At 44.3% G+C, this 21,478-nt stretch overlaps 1 protein-coding gene across 1 annotated transcript in view; it reads right to left on the bottom strand.

Annotated features, from left to right (window-relative positions):
- The window catches only part of LOC311134560 (hepatocyte growth factor receptor-like), a 72,199-nt gene that overhangs the window by 17,453 nt on the left and 33,268 nt on the right, over positions 1–21,478 (bottom strand). The window contains 4 exon segments of the mRNA XM_084168266.1: positions 135–353; positions 19,024–19,126; positions 19,694–19,858; positions 20,097–20,233. Coding sequence (XP_084024392.1) covers positions 135–353; positions 19,024–19,126; positions 19,694–19,858; positions 20,097–20,233 — 624 coding nt within the window.

The following is a 21,478-nucleotide window of genomic DNA, read 5'->3' as shown; positions in this document are numbered from 1 at the left end:
GGAGGACCTCACATGTCTCACCTTAATATTATCAGAGTCAATTCCAGTTATATTCAGCCAATTCAGGAGGTCAATTGAGACCCAACTAGAGAATAGAAAAGTGCCATTTATTTAAATGATCTGACATGTCTCACCTTGATCTCCAGGATGCTCTTGTTGCCCTTGGATGTGACGGTGGGTCTCTGAAAGTCCTTGAAGCGAGGGTCCTCTACATACAGCAGATCAAACTGGGGTGTGGAGAAACCATCCAGGACAAACGCCACCTTGGTGACCACAGGAGGCTGCAGACCCAGGTCCTTCAGGGACGGGGTGGTACACAGGATGGCCAGCCTGTCCTCACCCTGGATACAGTTCTGGAGGGAGTACACGCACATGTACACACACACACACACACACACACACACACACACACACACACAGAATACATTGTCCTTTACTGCATTAACGATGGCAGTTACAACGTGCACACACATGTACATACACACACACACACACACACACACATACACACACCACAAGTTAAGAGAAACACTCTTAAAAATGCCTATAGCATTTACCCTGCTGTCACATAACAAGTACACATACTAATCCTTCACATGGCAGATGCTTTCATCCCAGGGCGTATTACACGCTTTCTAATTGTACAAACTATCCATTACAGCTCCATATCTACAGCTGCCGTGGGGTTTAAGTGCCTTGCTCAGGGGCACAACAGCAGTGTGTGTATACCACCCTGGATTAAAACCAAAAAGCCTCCCATCACTAAGAGCCAGGGGCGGTGTGTTCATTAGGGCGATATGGGCGACGCACTGCCAAACGGGAAAAGGAAGGGATTTTTTTCTAATCAATTATATCACGGCAACAGTAGTTATCAGTGTTCTAATCTAGACGTCTGATCTGCCACTAAATGTCAAATCAGGCTAAAGTCGTGCTTCAAATGCCCCCCCCCTTTTGGGGCGATTTCAGTCAGGTTGAAAATCGCCCCAGAAGTCTCTCATAGACTCTCATGTAAAAAAAATTTTTTTCAAATATCAGAGCTTTCAATACAATCTCTATGGGTTTCTGAGGGCTTGCACTTACGCGCTTTCGTCATACGTAACATAACCATGAACGTAACTAAGAAAAGAGCGGGTAGCAGCGTCAATCAATTCACGTATTACTATCAAGATGGCTAACGTTCAGTGCAACTCGATTGTCTCTTTGAAAGAAGTTCACATCAAAGACCATTCAAAACGAGCTACTGGAGTGTATGCTAGCGGTCATGAGGGAACATATTGTGGAGGAGGTGAAGTCGGCGAACTTCGTAGCTATCCAAGCTGACGAGACCACGGACGTTTCTACACAGACACAGCTGGTGCTTGTGCTGAGGTACATAGATAGCAACCACAAAGTGCAGGAGCGCTTTTTTGAGTTCCTTCCCATCTCGGAATCAACCTCAGTCTCAATCGCCAGTGTGCTTTTGGAGAGACTGAACGGTATTTTTGCCGACGACGAGAAAGTCAAACTGTGGTGCACTGGCACTGTACCAGGTTCTCATGAGCTACAACCTCCAGGAGACGTTCTCTGAGACTGTGACTCTGTTGAACATCCTCATAACTACTCCAATGACAACAGCTGAAGCTGAGAGATGTTTCTCAACTTTGACACGAGTTAAGACATTCCTGCGAAATTCAATGGGCCAGGAACGTCTGAATGCACTGGCCATGCTTTCCATGGAGAGGGAACTAGTCCTCAGCATGCCTGATTTCAATGAGAAAGTCATTGACCGCTTTGCTGCATTGAAAGAGAGAAGAGAACAGTTTCAGTACAAGTAATGTAGCCTCTCTCTCTCTTTGTCCCTCCCTGTCTGTCTCTTTAACACACACACGCCCAAATCAGTTCACAGTTGATGTTGTTTAAAATAGTTATTTTTCATTAAAAAAAAAGTAAAAAAAAGTAAATAATCTGTTCATGTTCATTTTTACAAATCTATACAATTGGCCAGAATATGGTTGTTCATATTTACAAATCTATACAATTGGCCAGAATATGGTTGTTCATTTTTACAAAGCCATACAGATAGCTGTGTTTACCTTTTCTAGAAATTATTTTCAAATTCTGTTTTCAGGCAAAATGTCTATCACTGTTCATTTTCACAAATATATACAAGAGGGCAGAATATGGAAGTCTATAAAAATTTCTTATTACCAATAACTTGCATCAATGTTTTCAGTAGCCTCTATCAAAAGCTCCTGCTTGCTTGTTGTGAATTATGCTCAGGTGCACATATTTCCAATTCAACCATGAGGCAAAAAATGTGGTAAAAGCTCTTGTTGATCCTGCAATCTGAACAAATACCAAGATGCTGTATTTTCAGCTGATATTTCATTTGTTTATGGAAATGCATATTGTTTATGCAGTGTTGAGGAATGTGAAAGAACACCCTTGATTATTTTTACTGTGATAACTTATTTTGCTTTTGTAAGCCAACACTTTTGAGATCAGTCAATAAATGCTTCTGGCATTGACTTATATGCTGCCCCTGTCTTCATGTTGTTGCTGGACATATCTTTTTGAAAATGTGTGTAGGTCACCTAAATCATCAGAAAAATTGCCCCCCCTGAGAATTTTTTCAGGAGCCGCCACTGCTAAGAGCTATTGAGCTAGATCGCCCAATTGAGAGCCACGTAACAGAAAGGATTATAAGAGTCTCTTTTCACCTTTTATTTAAAAATATATATATCCAGCACCTGCTCAGAGACAATGGATGTGTGTATGTAATATTTTCTTATACATAAGATAAAGCCACCTTAAATCCCTCTACATAAAGGTTGTGATGGTGATGGTGCACTATCCAAATTATTCCCCCCTCTGGCGTCCGATTCTAAACAGACGCATTGACACCAAGTGTGTTTGACAGTGGCTCTGTTTCTCTGTTTACATGGCTTACAATCAATAAGGGGGATGAGGATTTGTGAAGCGCGATGAAAGCTGTGTTGACATGTCATTCTGTCAGATAGTTGGTTCCATTTGAAACGTTCCATTCAAAGACCATGAATCTGGTCCAGATTCCTATTTTTTCCTTTTTATCCCCAACTGGTATTTACAGTCTTGTCCCATCGCTGCAACTCCCCTACAGATTCGGGAGAGGCGAAGGTCGAGAGCCATGTGTCCTCCGAAACACAACCCTGCCAAGCGGCACTGCTTCTTGACACACTGCTCGCTTAACCCGGTAGCCAGCCGCACCAATGTGTCGGAGGAAACGCTGTACAACTGGCGACCGAAGTCAGCGTGCATGTGCCCGGCCCGCCATAAGGAGTCGCTAGAGCGCGATGGGACAAGGACATCCCGGACGGCCAAACCCTCCCCTAACCCGGATGACGCTGGGCCAATTGTACGCTGCCTCATGGGTCCCCCGGTCGTGGCCGGAACGCGACACAGCCTGGGATCAAACCCGGGTCTGTAGTGACGCCTCACTTAGACCGCTGCGCCATCCGGGAGGCCTCATGCTGCAGGTATGTCGTTCTGTTTCTACATCTCTACAATATCGTTATGTCTAAATATGGATAGTGCATCTGGCCATCTAAAAGCACAAGGTGGAACATTCCTTTCAATACTGCACATCAGAGTTCCAGGAGGTCATGATAAAGCCCCAAAGTTTTGGAAGACAGTCAAATACTGTATATAATCCAACCTAGCACATCCAACCCAGCTGTGAATGCTAAGGGTAGACATTTTCACTCCATTTTCTAACTGTGTCGGTGAATCTTGGCCAGCCTACTCATGAGAGTTCAACCAGGGTGTGCTTTTGAAAAGGCCGGGTCAGGTCCAACACCCCTGTACATTTTCCCCCTGTAATTTCTACATTTGTTTGATAATTTTACTGCACTGGGATAAATCAGGGTCACACAGAGTGTTTCTTGGTAGTCTTAAACAAATCTACTTTGAAACAAAAGTATACACCTCACACACATGGTGATGGGCTTAAAGAAAGAAGACATCTGTACCATGTCAGATATAGAGTTGGAATGTATTCAATTTTGAGTTTGTATACCAATATTACACTTTATATACATCACAGAAGACTGAAATATAACAAAACTGTTTGACATAGAAACAACATATTCAGATACATTCAAACACAGAGAATCACTTTACATTTACATTTACATTTTAGTCATTTAGCAGACGCTCTTATCCAGAGCGACTTACAGGAGCAATTAGGGTTAAGTGCCTTGCTCAAGGGCACATTTACGTCATTTAGCAGACGCTCTTATCCAGAGCGACTACAAATTGGTGCATTCACCCTATAGCCAGTGGAATAACCACTTTACAATTATACTATATATATATATATTTTTTTTTTTTGGGGGGGGGGGGGGGGTAGAAGGATTACTTTATCCTATCCCAGGTGTTCCTTAAAGAGGTGGGGTTTCAAATGTCTCCGGAAGGTGGTGAGTGACTCCGCTGTCCTGGCGTCGTGAGGGAGCTTGTTCCACCATTGGGGTGCCAGAGCAGCGAACAGTTTTGACTGGGCTGAGCGGGAACTATGCTTCCGCAGAGGAAGGGGAGCCAGCAGGCCAGAGGTGGATGAACGCAATGCCCTCGTTTGGGTGTAGGGACTGATGAGAGCCTGAAGGTACGGAGGTGCCGTTCCCCTCACTGCTCCATAGGCAAGCACCATGGTCTTGTAACGGATGCGAGCTTCAACTGGAAGCCAGTGGAGTGTGCGGAGGAGGGGGGTGACGTGAGAGAACTTGGGAAGGTTGAACACCAGACGGGCTAGTTTGACACGTTTCTCCTGCCTGTAACATCTGCCTGGCCATGGCATTTCTTTCCTCTAACACAACTACCGTGGAGAGTCACTGGCTATGCTTGACATTTTTGGCTCCTCGCGTCTAACTGGAGATTGAGGAAGTGGTGCTGAATGTGGTTAGAAGCCCGGAGGAGGTGAGGACGGGTTCTAGAAACGCTTCTTGATGTGATTCTGGAGTCGCGGGTCCCAATGCTTCCTATGTAGAGCAATCTGGTGTTCCTTATGGAACTCTGTGTGTGTTTTTAATAAAGGCCTCCTGAAAGTGCACCGGCAGCTGATTCTCCGTAGCCTCCAGTCCACACAGCTGTGGGGTAGACAAAACCAGTTCAACTCTGCCCAGAGTAGACAGCCAAGTGTAAATGTTTGCAGTGTGGTTAGGGGCCATTGATATTGTATATTTATCTAGATGTCCTAGTACAATCCAAGACATCTTTAATATGGAAAGCTTCACATATGCCTTAAGATTCCAAAAACCTGTATTCGAAAGTAACTGGGAGTAATGGATATCATTGACAAACCAGGAAGACCTGATTAACTGATAATATCTTGTTAACAATACAATATCAAACAAAGATAAATGACATAAACAAAGATAAATAACATAAAGAATGATAGTAAAAAGCTTTGGAGCACCTTAAATGACATTTTGGGCAAAAAGGCAAACTCAGCTCCATCATTCATTGAATCAGATGGCTCATTCATCACAAAACCCACTGATATTGCCTGATTATTTCATTGGCAAGATTAGCAAACTTAGGCATGACATGCCAGCAACAAACACTGACACTACACATCCAAGTATATCTGACCAAATTATTGAAAGACAATCATTGTAATTTTGAATTCCATAAAGTGAGTGTGGAAGAGGTGAAAAAATTATTGTTGTCTATCAACAATGACAAGCCACCGGGGTCTGACAACTTGGATGGAAAATTACTGAGGATAATAGTGGATGATATTGCCACATCTTCAATTTAAGCCTAATAGAAAGTGTGTTTCCTCAGGCCTGAAGGGAAGTAAAAGTCATTCCGCTACCTAAAAATAGTAAAGCCACCTTTACTGGCTCAAATAGCCGACCAATCAGCCTGTTACCAACCCTTAGTAAACTTTAGGGAAAAATTGTGTTTGACCTGATACAATGCTATTTTACAGTAAACAAATTGACAACAGAGTTTCAGCCCGCTTATAGGGAAGGACATTCAACAAGCACAGCACTTACACAAATAACTGATGATTGGCTGAGAGAAATTAATGATAAAAATATTGTGGGGCTGTTTTGTTAGACTTCAGTGTGGCTTTTGACATTATTGATCATAGTCTGCTGCTGGAAAAACGTATGTGTTATGGCTTTACACCCCATGCTATATTGTGGCTAAAGCATTATCTGTCTAACAGAACATAGAAGGTGTTCTTTAATGGAAGCCTCTCCAACATAATCCAGGTAGAATCAGGAATTCCCCAGGGCAGCTGTCTAGGCCCCTTACTTTTCTCAATCTTTACTAACGACATGCCACTGGCTTTGAGTAAAGCCAATGTGTCTATGTATGCGGATGACTCAACACTATACATGTCAGCTACTACAGCAACTGAAATCACTGCAACACTTAACAAACAGCTGCAGTTAGTTTCAGAATAGGTGGCAAGGAATAAGTTAGTCCTAAATATTTCAAAAACTAAAAGCATTGTATTTGGGACAAATCATTCACCAAACCCTAAACCTCAACTAAATCTTGTAATGAATAATGTGGAAATTGAGCAAGTTGAGATGACTAAACTGCTTGGAGTAACCCTGGATTGTAAACTGTCATGGTCAAAACACATTGATACAACAGTAGCTAAAATGGGGAGAAGTCTGTCCATAATAAAGCGCTTCTCTGCCTTCTTAACAGCAGTATCAACAAGACAGTTCCTACAGGCCCTAGTTTTGTCGCAGCTGGACTACTGTTCAATCGTGTGGTCAGGTGCCATAAAGAGGGACTTAGAAAAATTGCAATTGGCTCAGAACAGGGCAGCATGGCTGGCCCTTGGATGTACACAGAGAGCTAACATGAATAATATGCATGTCAATCTCTCCTGGCTCGAAGTGGAGGAGAGATTGACTTCATCACTACTTGTATTTGTGAGAGGTATTGACATGTTGAATGCAACGAGCTGTCTGTTTGAACTACTGGCACACAGCTCAGACACCCATGCATACCCCCACAAGACATGCCACCAGAGGTCTCATCACAGTCTCCAAGTCCAGAACTGACTACAGGAGGCGCACAGTACTACATAGAGCACTCTATTCCACATCAAGTAACTCATGCAAGCAATAATATTAGATTAAAAAACAGATAAAATACACCTTATGGAACAGCGGGGACTGTGAAGCAACAACAAAATAGGCACAGACTCATGCATACACACACACAATAACATACGCACTATACACACACATACACATGGATTTTGTGTTGTCGATATGTGGTAGTAGAGTAGGGGCCTGAGGGCACACACTTAATGTGTTGTGAAATCTGTTGTGAATGTATTATAATGTTTTTAAAATTGTATAACTGCCTTAATTTTGCTGGATCCGAGAAAGAGTAGCTGCTGTCTTGGCAGCAGCTAATGGGGATCCATAATAAACACAAATACAAATACAATATCACAACTCTGTATACTTACTTTATATATTATTCTGTACCTACTGGATGGCAACTTCTGGTTGCTTTTATTTCATTGTTTCTGTTGTTAATCTTTAATGTTTTTGCTATATTGTTTTGTAGAAGACTAATGAAAAAAGCAAACATGTCCTTGAGTAGAGATATCCCACACAGACAGACATCAAGCCCAAAGTACCACATGGCCCCAGAAATGACCCCAAACACGTTTCTAGTAGTCGTTCTGTACCACAGTACATATCTTTTCTGCTAACACATTTTATTAGGTGGCAGGTTTTTACATATCACGGCAGGAGTGGAATATCTATCACTGAATCAATCAATCAATCAATCAAATGTATTCATAAAGCCTTTTTTACATCAGCAGTTGTCACAATGTGCATTTACAGTAACCCAGCCTGTCTTTGGCTGTACTCCTCACTAGAGGCCAACTTTTCCGGAACCTGGTAGTCTCTGACTTGTCAATACGTTGGCTCTAACAAAAGGATTGAACTCAAATTCCCATGAGCGTCGTTTCCTCTAACCACAGTTGCCATGGGTGGAGAAGCAGGGCTGGTTTTAAGTGTTGCAGAACCTTCCTGTTAGCAGTTCGGCTCCCCTGGACGGACTTCCAAACCCGGGTCGCTGTTGAGCAATATCCCAGGTGGAGTGCAAAAACACACACACTCACACACACTGGCCCTGCAGGCCTCGTTTACTCACACACGCATGCACACACACACACACACACACACACACACACACACACACACACACACACACAGACACACACACACACACACACACACTACCCCCGCAGGCCCTGTTCTATCACACATAACCTGCACTAGAGGATCGAACAAAAGCAAGCAATCACAAATGAGTCTGGTGAGTGTGTGCGCTATTCAACAGGGAGCAACTAAACAGGCCTTCTACAGGGAGCAACTAAACAGGCCTAGTACAGGGAGCAACTAAACAGGCCTACTAGAGGGAGCAACTAAACAGGTCTACTAGAGGGAGCAACTAAACAGGTCTACTAGAGGGAGCAACTAAACATGTCTACTAGAGGGAGCAACTAAACAGGTCTACTAGAGGGAGCAACTAAACAGGCCTACTAGAGGGAGCAACTAAACAGGTCTACTAGAGGGAGCAACTAAACAGGTCTACTAGAGGGAGCAACTAAACAGGCCTACTACAGGGAGCAACTAAACAGGCCTACTAGAGGGACCAACTAAACAGGTCTACTAGAGGGAGCAACTAAACAGGTCTACTAGAGGGAGCAACTAAACAGGCCTACTACAGGGAGCAACTAAACAGGCCTACTAGAGGGACCAACTAAACAGGCCTACTATAGGGAGCAACTAAACAGACCTACTAGAGGGAGCAACTAAACAGGCCTACTAGAGGGAGCAACTAAACAGGTCTACTAGAGGGAGCAACTAAACAGGCCTACTACAGGGAGCAACTAAACAGGCCTACTAGAGGGAGCAACTAAACAGGCCTATTAGAGGGAGCAACTAAACATGCCTACAGGGAGCAACTAAACAGGCCTACTAGAGGGAGCAACTAAACAGGTCTACTAGAGGGAGCAACTAAACAGGTCTACTAGAGGGAGCAACTAAACAGGCCTACTACAGGGAGCAACTAAACAGGCCTACTAGAGGGAGCAACTAAACAGGCCTATTAGAGGGAGCAACTAAACATGCCTACAGGGAGCAACTAAACAGGCCTACTAGAGGGAGCAACTAAACAGGTCTACTAGAGGGAGCAACTAAACAGGTCTACTAGAGGGAGCAACTAAACAGGCCTACTACAGGGAGCAACTAAACAGGCCTACTAGAGGGAGCAACTAAACAGGCCTATTAGAGGGAGCAACTAAACAGGTCTACTAGAGGGAGCAACTAAACAGGTCTACTAGAGGGAGCAACTAAACAGGTCTACTAGAGGGAGCAACTAAACAGGCCTACTAGAGGGAGCAACTAAACAGGTCTACTAGAGGGAGCAACTAAACAGGTCTACTAGAGGGAGCAACTAAACAGGCCTACTACAGGGAGCAACTAAACAGGCCTACTAGAGGGACCAACTAAACAGGCCTACTAGAGGGAGCAACTAAACAGACCTACTAGAGGGAGCAACTAAACAGGGCTACTAGAGGGAGCAATTAAACAGGCCTACTAGAGGGAGCAACTAAACATGCCTACAGGGAGCAACTAAACAGGCCTACTAGAGGGAGCAACTAAACAGGTCTACTAGAGGGAGCAACTAAACAGGTCTACTAGAGGGAGCAACTAAACAGGTCTACTAGAGGGAGCAACTAAACAGGTCTACTAGAGGGCGCAACTAAACAGGCCTACTAGAGGGAGCAACTAAACAGGTCTACTAGAGGGAGCAACTAAACAGGTCTACTAGAGGGAGCAACTAAACAGGCCTACTACATGGAGCAACTAAACAGGCCTACTAGAGGGAGCAACTAAACAGGCCTATTAGAGGGAGCAACTAAACATGCCTACAGGGAGCAACTAAACAGGCCTACTAGAGGGAGCAACTAAACAGGTCTACTAGAGGGAGCAACTAAACAGGTCTACTAGAGGGAGCAACTAAACAGGCCTACTACAGGGAGCAACTAAACAGGCCTACTAGAGGGACCAACTAAACAGGTCTACTAGAGGGAGCAACTAAACAGGTCTACTAGAGGGAGCAACTAAACAGGCCTACTACAGGGAGCAACTAAACAGGGCTACTAGAGGGAGCAACTAAACAGGCCTACTAGAGGGAGCAACTAAACAGACCTACTAGAGGGAGCAACTAAACAGGCCTACTAGAGGGAGCAACTAAACAGGTCTACTAGAGGGAGCAACTAAACAGGCCTACTACAGGGAGCAACTAAACAGGCCTACTACATGGAGCAACTAAACAGGCCTACTAGAGGGAGCAACTAAACAGGCCTATTAGAGGGAGCAACTAAACATGCCTACAGGGAGCAACTAAACAGGCCTACTAGAGGGAGCAACTAAACAGGTCTACTAGAGGGAGCAACTAAACAGGTCTACTAGAGGGAGCAACTAAACAGGCCTACTACAGGGAGCAACTAAACAGGCCTACTAGAGGGACCAACTAAACAGGTCTACTAGAGGGAGCAACTAAACAGGTCTACTAGAGGGAGCAACTAAACAGGCCTACTACAGGGAGCAACTAAACAGGGCTACTAGAGGGAGCAACTAAACAGGCCTACTAGAGGGAGCAACTAAACAGACCTACTAGAGGGAGCAACTAAACAGGCCTACTAGAGGGAGCAACTAAACAGGTCTACTAGAGGGAGCAACTAAACAGGCCTACTACAGGGAGCAACTAAACAGGCCTACTAGAGGGAGCAACTAAACAGGCCTATTAGAGGGAGCAACTAAACATGCCTACAGGGAGCAACTAAACAGGCCTACTAGAGGGAGCAACTAAACAGGTCTACTAGAGGGAGCAACTAAACAGGTCTACTAGAGGGAGCAACTAAACAGGCCTACTACAGGGAGCAACTAAACAGGCCTACTAGAGGGAGCAACTAAACAGGCCTATTAGAGGGACCAACTAAACAGGCCTACTAGAGGGAGCAACTAAACAGACCTACTAGAGGGAGCAACTAAACAGGGCTACTAGAGGGAGCAACTAAACAGGCCTATTAGAGGGAGCAACTAAACATGCCTACAGGGAGCAACTAAACAGGCCTACTAGAGGGAGCAACTAAACAGGTCTACTAGAGGGAGCAACTAAACAGGTCTACTAGAGGGAGCAACTAAACAGGTCTACTAGAGGGAGCAACTAAACAGGTCTACTAGAGGGAGCAACTAAACAGGCCTACTAGAGGGAGCAACTAAACAGGTCTACTAGAGGGAGCAACTAAACAGGTCTACTAGAGGGAGCAACTAAACAGGCCTACTACAGGGAGCAACTAAACAGGCCTACTAGAGGGACCAACTAAACAGGCCTACTAGAGGGAGCAACTAAACAGACCTACTAGAGGGATCAACTAAACAGGGCTACTAGAGGGAGCAACTAAACAGGCCTACTAGAGGGAGCAACTAAACATGCCTACAGGGAGCAACTAAACAGGCCTACTAGAGGGAGCAACTAAACAGGTCTACTAGAGGGAGCAACTAAACAGGTCTACTAGAGGGAGCAACTAAACAGGTCTACTAGAGGAAGCAACTAAACAGGTCTACTAGAGGGAGCAACTAAACAGGCCTACTAGAGGGAGCAACTAAACAGGTCTACTAGAGGGAGCAACTAAACAGGTCTACTAGAGGGAGCAACTAAACAGGCCTACTACATGGAGCAACTAAACAGGCCTACTAGAGGGACCAACTAAACAGGCCTACTAGAGGGAGCAACTAAACAGACCTACTAGAGGGAGCAACTAAACAGGGCTACTAGAGGGAGCAACTAAACAGGCCTATTAGAGGGAGCAACTAAACATGCCTATTAGAGGGAGCAACTAAACATGCCTACAGGGAGCAACTAAACAGGCCTACTAGAGGGAGCAACTAAACAGGCCTACTAGAGGGAGCAACTAAACAGGCCTACTAGAGGGAGCAACTAAACAGGCCTACTAGAGGGACCAACTAAACAGGCCTTCTACAGGGAGCAACTAAACAGGCCTAGTAGAGGGAGCAACTAAACAGGCCTAGTAGAGGGAGCAACTAAACAGGTCTACTAGAGGGAGCAACTAAACAGGCCTACTAGAGGGAGCAACTAAACAGGCCTACTACAGGGAGCAACTTAACAGGCCTACTACAGGGAGCAACTAAACAGGCCTACTAGAGGGAGCAACTTAACAGGCCTACTAGAGGGAGCAACTAAACAGGCCTACTAGAGGGAGCAACTAAACAGGCCTACTATAAGGTAAAATGGTCCCCTGGAGAGTTTAGACACATATCCTGTGAATTATGGGAAACCTCAGTCAGTCACTACTCACTATATGGGAAAGAGTCGTTGTTTCATAAATGTCTCTTCTTGTTTAGGCAGTGTGGGTAGACTGTCTGAATGACCGTGGGTTGGGAGCAGAGTGGCTGTGAATACAACTAATTGGGGGTAAATATTGTAGCGAAAGAGCCTGGGTGGGTAGTTGGCTGTGATTATGAGTGAACCGGCAACCCAGTACTCTCAAGATGGAGACCATGGAGATGGCGGAGCCTCTATCCACAGTCCCAGAAAGAGTCAAACAAAGCTGCCTTCTAACATACCAACTGTACAGGCTAAGGACTGGTGCTAACAATGAAAGTATATGCTATGCTATGCTAATGTATGGTGACAGTTGGTGACCCCCATAGCAACCTGGCTTAGACAATCAGATAGCTAACACAGATGACTGTAGCCATGTGGCCAAGAAGGGGAAGGGGAAGAGGCCTCGCACTTGACCCCTCAGGCCTTCCCTCAGGCTGGGCATTGGACATGCTGCTGAGAGTGTAAGAGACGGGAAAGGCAGACCAGACCAGACCAGACCAGACCTAGGTCTCTATGAATCCTTACAACAGGTGTTTGGCTAGTCTAGTAAAACAAACTCTCTGACAGACCGCAACCGCCACTGCCCTATCAACCACTCCACACACAACCCCCTGGCCTGGTATCTCACTCCGCCACCGGCCGTAGTAATGTGAAAATTCACACTAACTCTGATCTATGGCTCTATCCCTCTTTTCTCGTGGTCCCTTTGGCTTTTTGACCATGCCAGCTTTTCCCTGCGGCTCATAAAAGAAGAAAAAAACGTTCCTTTCATGTTTGTGTGAAAGCTGAGACGGCTTGATCCTCGGCTTTACTTCAGATCTGAGAAACCGATATCAAGTCAATGCTGGAGTTTTTATTCTTCTCTGACCTCTTTCCCTCATGCTGTTGTCGAGGCCCCAAGTCTCACTGTGGTTCTATGGAAGGGTTGTGTTTCTTCTCTTCTAGACCTGGTTGGTATGAAGTCAACAGGAAGAGGCTCAAGCAGAGTGTGTGTGTGTGTGTGTGTGTGTGTGTGTGTGTGCTTGTGAGCATGTGTGCATCTGTGCAAGATACTGTGTGCATATGTGTGTGTGATTGCCCCTTTGAATTGAATTGACATCCTGCATGCATACAGTGAGTGTACAAAACATTAGGAACAACTGCTCTTTCCATGACATTGACTGACCAGGTGAATCCAGGTGAAAGCTAGGATCCGTTATTGATGTCACCTGTTAAATCCACTTCAAATCAGTGTAGATGAAGGGGAGGAGACAGGTTAAAGAAGTGCCATTCAGAGGGTAAATGGGCAAGACAAAAGACTGAAGTACTTTGAAGCCTTTGAACTGCAACACTGCACGCTCAACTGCTTCCCGTCTGTATCAAGAATGGTCCACTACCCAAAGGACATCCAGCCAACTTGACACAACTGTGGGAAGCATTGGAGTCAACATGGGCCAGCATCCCTGTGGAACACTTTTGAAACCTTGTGGAGTCCATTCCCCGACGAATTGAGGCCGTTCTGAGGGCAAAAGGGGGTGCAACTCAATATAAGGAAGGTGTTCTTAATGTTTTGTACACTCAGTGTACATTATGTACATACTGTATGTGTGGATTGATTCCTATTCCAACCACATCTCTTTACTGATATTAAATGTCAGCCAGTGGTCTGTGCAGTCAGGCTACCCACCATCAGGAGATGAAACTGAACACGGAACACAGTTTTCTTTCCCTTTCTTTACCACTGAACAAACACAGAGCTGGTGTGGTGGAGGATGATGACAGGCTGTGCTCAGATGACTGCTCTGGCATTCATATATCCAGGGGTGTCCTCTTTGGAAATAGAGGGATCCTTCTCTCTCTTTCTCTTTCTCTCCCTCTCTCTCTCTCTCTCTTTCAATTCAATTCAATTCAAAGGGGCTTTATGGCATGGGAAACATGTTTACATTGCCAAAGCAAGTAAAATAAACAATAAACAAAACAACAACAACAAAAACCAACAATGCTAATGAAACAAAACAAAGACAACAACAACCAGACATTAACAGTAAACATTACACACACAAAACATTTACAACAACGTTTAAAATATTATATTATCAGCGGTAAAAATATTTACATTTACATTTACATTTTAGTCATTTAGCAGACGCTCTTATCCAGAGCGACTTACAGAATAAATATAGTATAGCATTTAAAATGTGACAATGTGCAAATAATAGAATGCATTTTTATATCCAGGGGTGTCCTCTTTGGAAACAGAGGGACTCTCTCTCTCTCTCTCTCTCTCTCTCTCTCTCTCTCTCTCTCTCTCTCTCCCTCTCTCTCTCTACCATGCTGTGGGTCAAAACAATACTGTGCCTTATACTGTCTCTTCCTCGAGAACGCTTCAACTCATCCTGTCTCTTCCTCGAGAACGCTTCAACTCATCCTGTCTCTTCCTTGAGAACGCTTCAACTCATCCTGTCTTCCTCGAGAATGCTTCAACTCATCCTGTCTCTTCCTCGAGAACAATTCAACTCATCCTGTCTCTTCCTCGAGAACGCTTCAACTCATCCTGTCTCTTCCTTGAGAACGCTTCAACTCATCATGTCTCTTCCTAGATAATTATTCAACTCATACTGTCTCTTCCTAGAGAATGGTTCAACTCATCCTCTCTTCCTAGAGAATGATTCAACCCATCCTGTCTCTTCCTAGAGAATGCTTCAACTCATTCTGTCTCTTCCTAGAGAATTCTTCAACTTATCCTGTCTCTTCCTAGAGAATGCTTCAACTCATCCTCTCTTCCTAGAGAATGCTTTAACTCATCCTGTCTCTTCCTAGAGAATGCTTCAACTCATCCTGTCTCTTCCTAGAGAATGCTTCAACTCATTCTGTCTCTTCCTAGAGAATGCTTCCACTTATCCTGTCTCTTCCTTGAGAATGCTTCAACTTATCCTGTCTCTTCCTAGAGAATGCTTCAACTCATCCTGTCTCTTCCTAGAGAATGATTCAACTCATCCTGTCTCTTCCTAGAGAATGCTTCAACTAATTCTGTCTCTTCCTAGAGAATTCTTCAACTCATCCTGTCTCTTCCTTGAGAATGCTTCAACTTATCCTGTCTCTTCCTAGAGAATTCTTCAACTCATCCTATCTCTTCCTAGAGAATGCTTCAACTCATCCTGTCTCTTCCTAGAGAATGCTTCAACTCATCCTGTCTCTTCCTCGAGAACGCTTTCTCCTCATCCTGTCGGCAATGGTCATAGAGAATTCTTCAACCATCCTGTCTCTTCATAGAGAATGCTTCAACTCATCCTGTCTCTTCCTTGAGAATGCTTCAACTAATCCTGTCTCTTCCTTGAGAATGCTTCAACTCATCATGTCTCTTCCTAGAGAATGTGTCAACTCATCCTGTCTCTTCCTAGAGAATGCTTCAACTCATCCTGTCTCTTCCTTGTTACTGTAAACAATGTAAGAGGCAACAGGTGTAGTGCTAGGGGTCTAGGGCATTATCCTTCTAGGGGTCTAGGGAATTATCCTTTAAAGGGTCTAGGGCATTATCCTTCTAGGGTGCTAGGGCATTATCATTCTAGGGGTCTAGGGAATTATCATTTTAGGGGTCTAGGGCATTATCCTTCTAGGGTGCTAGGACATTATCCTTCTAGGGGGCTAGGGCATTATCCCCCCATCCTAAATCTTTAGTAATGATAGCCCATGTTGTTAAACCCAGTACAGGTCTCTGTCTTGTCTTGTATATTCACTATCAGCTAGCCAGTATCCTCTGGGGCTTAGGTATTAGTTTGAAATGAAATAAATTAATAGGGCCAAACCCAATGAAGGCATTGAGACACACTTATTTACTCATGGTTGATCCCATTTCCATTAAAGTCTATTGAGAAAATGGACTGAAATTCTAATCATTATACATTCCAAATCTTCATGGATTCAACTTTCAAATCATAAACGTAACATCAATATCACCCCCCTCATCCCTCATCCCTCCCTTCCTCATCCCTCACCCCCCTCTCATCCTTCCTCTCCTGTTGTCTCTCAGTGCTGATCCGTCCCTCCCTGGGGCTCTATAGAGCTCTAACTAACCTAATCACAGGTCACACCAGGAGGGGGTCAGTGAAAGGGAAACTGAAAGGTGAGCTGTTGTGTGTGTGTGTGTGTGTGTGTGTGTGTGTGTGTCTGTGTGTGTGTGTGTCTATGTGTGTGGTTGTGTATCAGGAGTGGGGGTTGGTTGTAGCTGATACAGCTCGGGGTAGAGGGGCGTTGGAGGTAAGGGATTTTGTTTGGCAGGGTGTGTGTATTTGTCTCCTAAAGGCGTCAGCTTCAGTTCGGCTGAACGGTGTGCTCCTCTAAAAGACCTTCGCTTGAAAAACGAGAAAAAGCACTAATTGTACTGTTTGTCCATTTTGAGACGCCGTAGCCAGTACACACTTCCTCAATGACGATGGGGCGTAGACTTCGGCTACTGACTTGTAGTGTGCCCGAATAGACGAAAAAACCATTGCCGAAGTCCAAAACGAACAAAAACGTTATTATACTGTATGCATGAACTCTTACGAATTGACGCCTGGCGGGGGTCATGACTAAACCTGCCAGTGTGCCTCACGTTGCAAGATAACAAAGCACTATCTGTCCTGTCCCCCTCCCCTCTTCCCGAAAACAAGCCACACAACATCAGATAGAGGCCACTTGTGTGTAAATGAGTATTTGTTGTGGTTCAGTGAACAACATGTTAAAATGTGGTCCAACTCTGACCCCCACACCCAACCCCCAACACATTACCAACCCCCGACACACCACCAGCCCCCAACACTAAGGTGTACCAGTCCTTAATCTTTCTTCCCTTTTTTCAAGGCAGAGGGTAACATTTCAAAAACAACTGCAATGAAACCTGAGCTTCCAGATAGTTATCAGGGTTCCTTATAAAAGTGGAATGAACTTATAGAGTCAGGTCAGGGGTTCTTTAGTGCCATGGTAATCATGGTAACCATGGCAGCACCCGAATACACGTGTACGTACCATAGCTTTCCTAGAATAAGGAGAATCAACCCAGATTGATGGTAACCATGGTAACCATGGCAGCACCCGAATACACGTGTACGTACCATAGCTTTCCTAGAATTATTATATATATATATATTTTTTTTCACCTTTATTTAACCAGGTAAGCCAGTTGAGAACAAGTTCTCATTTACAACTGCGACCTGGCCAAGATAAAGCAAAGCAGTGCGGAAAAAACAACAACAACACAGAGTTACATATGGAATAAACAAAACGTACAGTCAATAACACAATAGAAAATCTATATACAGTGTGTGCAAATGTAGTAAGTTATGGAGGTAAGGCAATAAATAGGCCATAGTGCAAAATAATTACAATTATAATTTAGTATTAACACTGGAGTGATATATGTGCAGAAGATGATGTGCAAATAGAGATAATATATATATATATATATATATATATATATATATATATATTATTTATTTATATTATAAATATAGATACTGGGGTGTAAATGAGCAAAATAAAATAACATTGTAAATAACAATATGGGGATGAGGTAGTTGGGTGGGCTAATTACAGATGGGATGTGTACAATTGCAGTGATCGGTAAGCTTCTCTGACAACTGATGCTTAAAGATAGTGAGGGAGATAAGTGTCTCCAGCTTCAGAGATTTGTGCAGTTCGTTCCAGTCATTTGCAGCAGAGAACTGGAAGGAATGGTGACCAAAGGAGGTGTTGGCTTTGGGGATGACCAGTGAGATATACCTGCTGGAACGCATACTACGGATAAGGAGAATCAACCCAGATTGAAGCAAGATAATAAACCATCTCTGTGTCTCAAATGCCACCCTATTCCCTACGTAGTGCACTACTTTTGACCAGGGCCCAATAAGGTGCCATTTGGAATGCATGCAGACAAAGAGAATCCCCCCAGATTAAAACCAGATTATAGTCCAGGTCAGCTACTGTAATGTTACTGTGTGACTCAGAAGTGATGACTCTCACATATGGAGCGTGGGTTTTCCATTTCCTTTCCCCTCAATTTATACAAATCTATCTACCTCTGTTCCTCCTGTTATTGAACTTATTTTCTCCTCTTTTCAGGGGCCTAAACGACAATACCAGCCACACAGTGTGTGTGACAGGGGCCCAGAGTTATTTTGTTTTTGCGCAGGCAGGCAGATTTCTAGTTGGTCGTCTCGACAGACAGACAGACACTCAACGGGAAAAAGGTCTTCCTAAACCTCAATCCTAGTTCAATAAAGGTTAAATATGTCACGCCCTGGCTCTGGGGACTCGTATATGTTGAGCCAGGGTGTTAGTTTCTATGTTTAGTGTTCTATGTTCATTTTCTAGTTCATGTGTTTCTATGTTGGCCGGGGTGGTTCCCAATCAGAGGCAGCTGTGGCTTGTTGTCTCTGATTGGGAACCATACTTAGGCAGCCTGTTTTGCACTTGTCATTTGTGGGATCTTGTTCCGGAGAGGTTTGTGTTTGTTAACCTTAGGACGTCACGTATCGTTTGTTGTTCGTGTTTAAAGTACTCATTAAAAGATGTACGCATATCACGCTGCGCCTTGGTCTGCTTCTTACGACGATCGTGACAAAATAAGACACTCACCACAGTGAAGACCTTGCTGTCCTGGGCTGTGGGGATGAGCACCATCTGAGGCTGGAGAGTAGAGTGAAGGTAGAAGCCCTGGGCCACCACCGTGCTGCCTCCGCTATTGGGGACACAGAGAGAGTAGCCATGAATAATGATACAATGGGATCTCTATGGGGGGAAATGGCTGTTGGTCATTAGACACTAGCTGCCTATAAGAGCTATGCATAAAAGATGCATTGTGATTTCAATGGGGAAACCTGCTGTCCTGGCCATAAACGTTAGCCACCACTACTTCCCGTCATAAAGCCTAGCGCTAATGTGTCCCCCTTCGCCCACTTCTCCTCTGTGAATATCTTTCTCACGTTCTCCTCTCCTTTATACACTCCACACACTGCTACCTGTTATTTCTGTCTGTGACTTCTCTGTTTTCATAAACTCCCCCCTGCTCTCTATCATTTCTTCTCTGACACCTGTATCCTATATGGAACATCTTTCTATGGGTAATAATGGTTCATCTCTTTCCCTAGCTTCCTCTGTCAACACCTTATTTTTCCACTAATGTTATTTATCTACGGCCTGCCTTCCTCATGTGGTGTGGAAGTTAGGATTCAGTACCAGATGAGAGGGTTAGGGTTAGTATTGGGGTTAAGGTTAGTATTGGGGTAGTATTGGATGGGGTACAGACCTGATAAAGGATCGTGTGGGCTGGATGGAGGAGATGAGAGGGTCTTTGTTGTAGGTGAAGAGTACAGGAGCCTCCCGGACCACAGAGTCCACCCTCACATACACCGCCTGGCGGGATGGGACCGACTGGGGAGGGGTCCTGCACATCAGCATAGTATCTGATACACTGGAGAAAGAGATAGAATACACATCAGGATATTGGAGAACACACACACACACACCGGCATATTGGTGAAAGTACACACACATCAACACAATTCCTTACATTTGGATAATGTCCACATCAGCTCGAGACTCAACGCTAATGCTAACCCCAAAACCCAAAGCTATTAAACCCAGTGTACAGTATATTGTACATATACACACAAGCGTTTTTACTCGAAGCAGAAACATTAGGTACTCACCTAAGGATTTCACAGCTGGCGTTTCCCACAGTGACCTGTCTGGTGTTTCCGCTGTCTAAGAAAGAGCCTCTGATGGTGAGCATGGTTCCTCCTGACTTAGGACCAAACACAGGGAAGAGCTCTCTGATCACTGGGTTCTAGGGGGAGAGAGGAAGGGAGATTAATTACTTCAAACCCAACAACAACAACCACAACTACAGTTTGTATGCAAATCAGTCAGTTAACAACCTTTTACTGCAGTGGGCTAAATCAGGGACACACAGAGTGTTTCTTGGTCTTAAACAAATCTACTTTGAAACAAAAGTATACACCTCACACACATGGTTATGGGCTTAAAAAAAAGAAGACACTTGTTCCATGTCAGATATAGAGTTGAAATGTATTCAATTTTGAGTTTGCGTCCCAATATTACACTTTATATACACTATGGCTATTTCAGCCACACCCACTGCTGACAGGTGTATAAAATCGATCACACAGTCATGCAATCTCCATAGACAAACATTGGCAGTAGAATGGCCTTACTGAAGAGCTCAGTGACTTTCAATGTGGCACCATCATACAGTGAGGGAAAAAAATATTTGATCCCCTGCTGATTTTGTACATTTGCCCACAAAGACATGATCAGTCTATAATTGTAATGGTAGGTTTATTTGAACAGTGAGAGACAGAATAACAACAAAAAAATCCAGAAAAACGCACGTCATAAATGTTATAAATTGATTTGCATTTTAATGAGGGAAATAAGTATTTGACCCCTCTGCAAAACATGACTTAGTACTTGGTGGCAAAACCCTTGTTGGCAATCACAGAGGTCAGACGTTTCTTGTAGTTGGCCACCAGGTTTGCACACATCTCAGGAGGGATTTTGTCCCACTCCTCTTTGCAGATCTTCTCCAAGTCATTAAGGTTTCGAGGCTGACGTTTGGCAACTCGAACCTTCAGCTCCCTCCACAGATTTTCTATGGGATTAAGGTCTGGAGACTGGCTAGGCCACTCCAGGACCTTAATGTGCTTCTTCTTGAGCCACTCCTTTGTTGCCTTGGCCGTGTGTTTTGGGTCATTGTCATGCTGGAATACCCATCCACGACCCATTTTCAATGCCCTGGCTGAGGGAAGGAGGTTCTCACCCAAGATTTGACGGTACATGGCCCCGTCCATCGTCCCTTTGATGCAGTGAAGTTGTCCTGTCCCCTTAGCAGAAACCCCCCCCCCAAAGCATAATGTTTCCACCTCCATGTTTGATGGTGGGGATGGTGTTCTTCGGGTCATAGGCAGCATTCCTCCTCCTTCAAACACGGCGAGTTGAGTTGATTCAATTTGTAAGTTGCTCTGGATAAGAGCGTCTGCTAAATGACGTAAATGTAAAATGTAATGCCAAA

Source organism: Coregonus lavaretus (genome assembly GCF_964263955.1).
Source record: "Coregonus lavaretus genome assembly, chromosome: 9".
Lineage (NCBI taxonomy): Eukaryota > Metazoa > Chordata > Actinopteri > Salmoniformes > Salmonidae > Coregonus > Coregonus lavaretus.
Note: the sequence above shows the minus strand (reverse complement) of the source record. Positions and strands in the feature narration are given on the sequence as shown.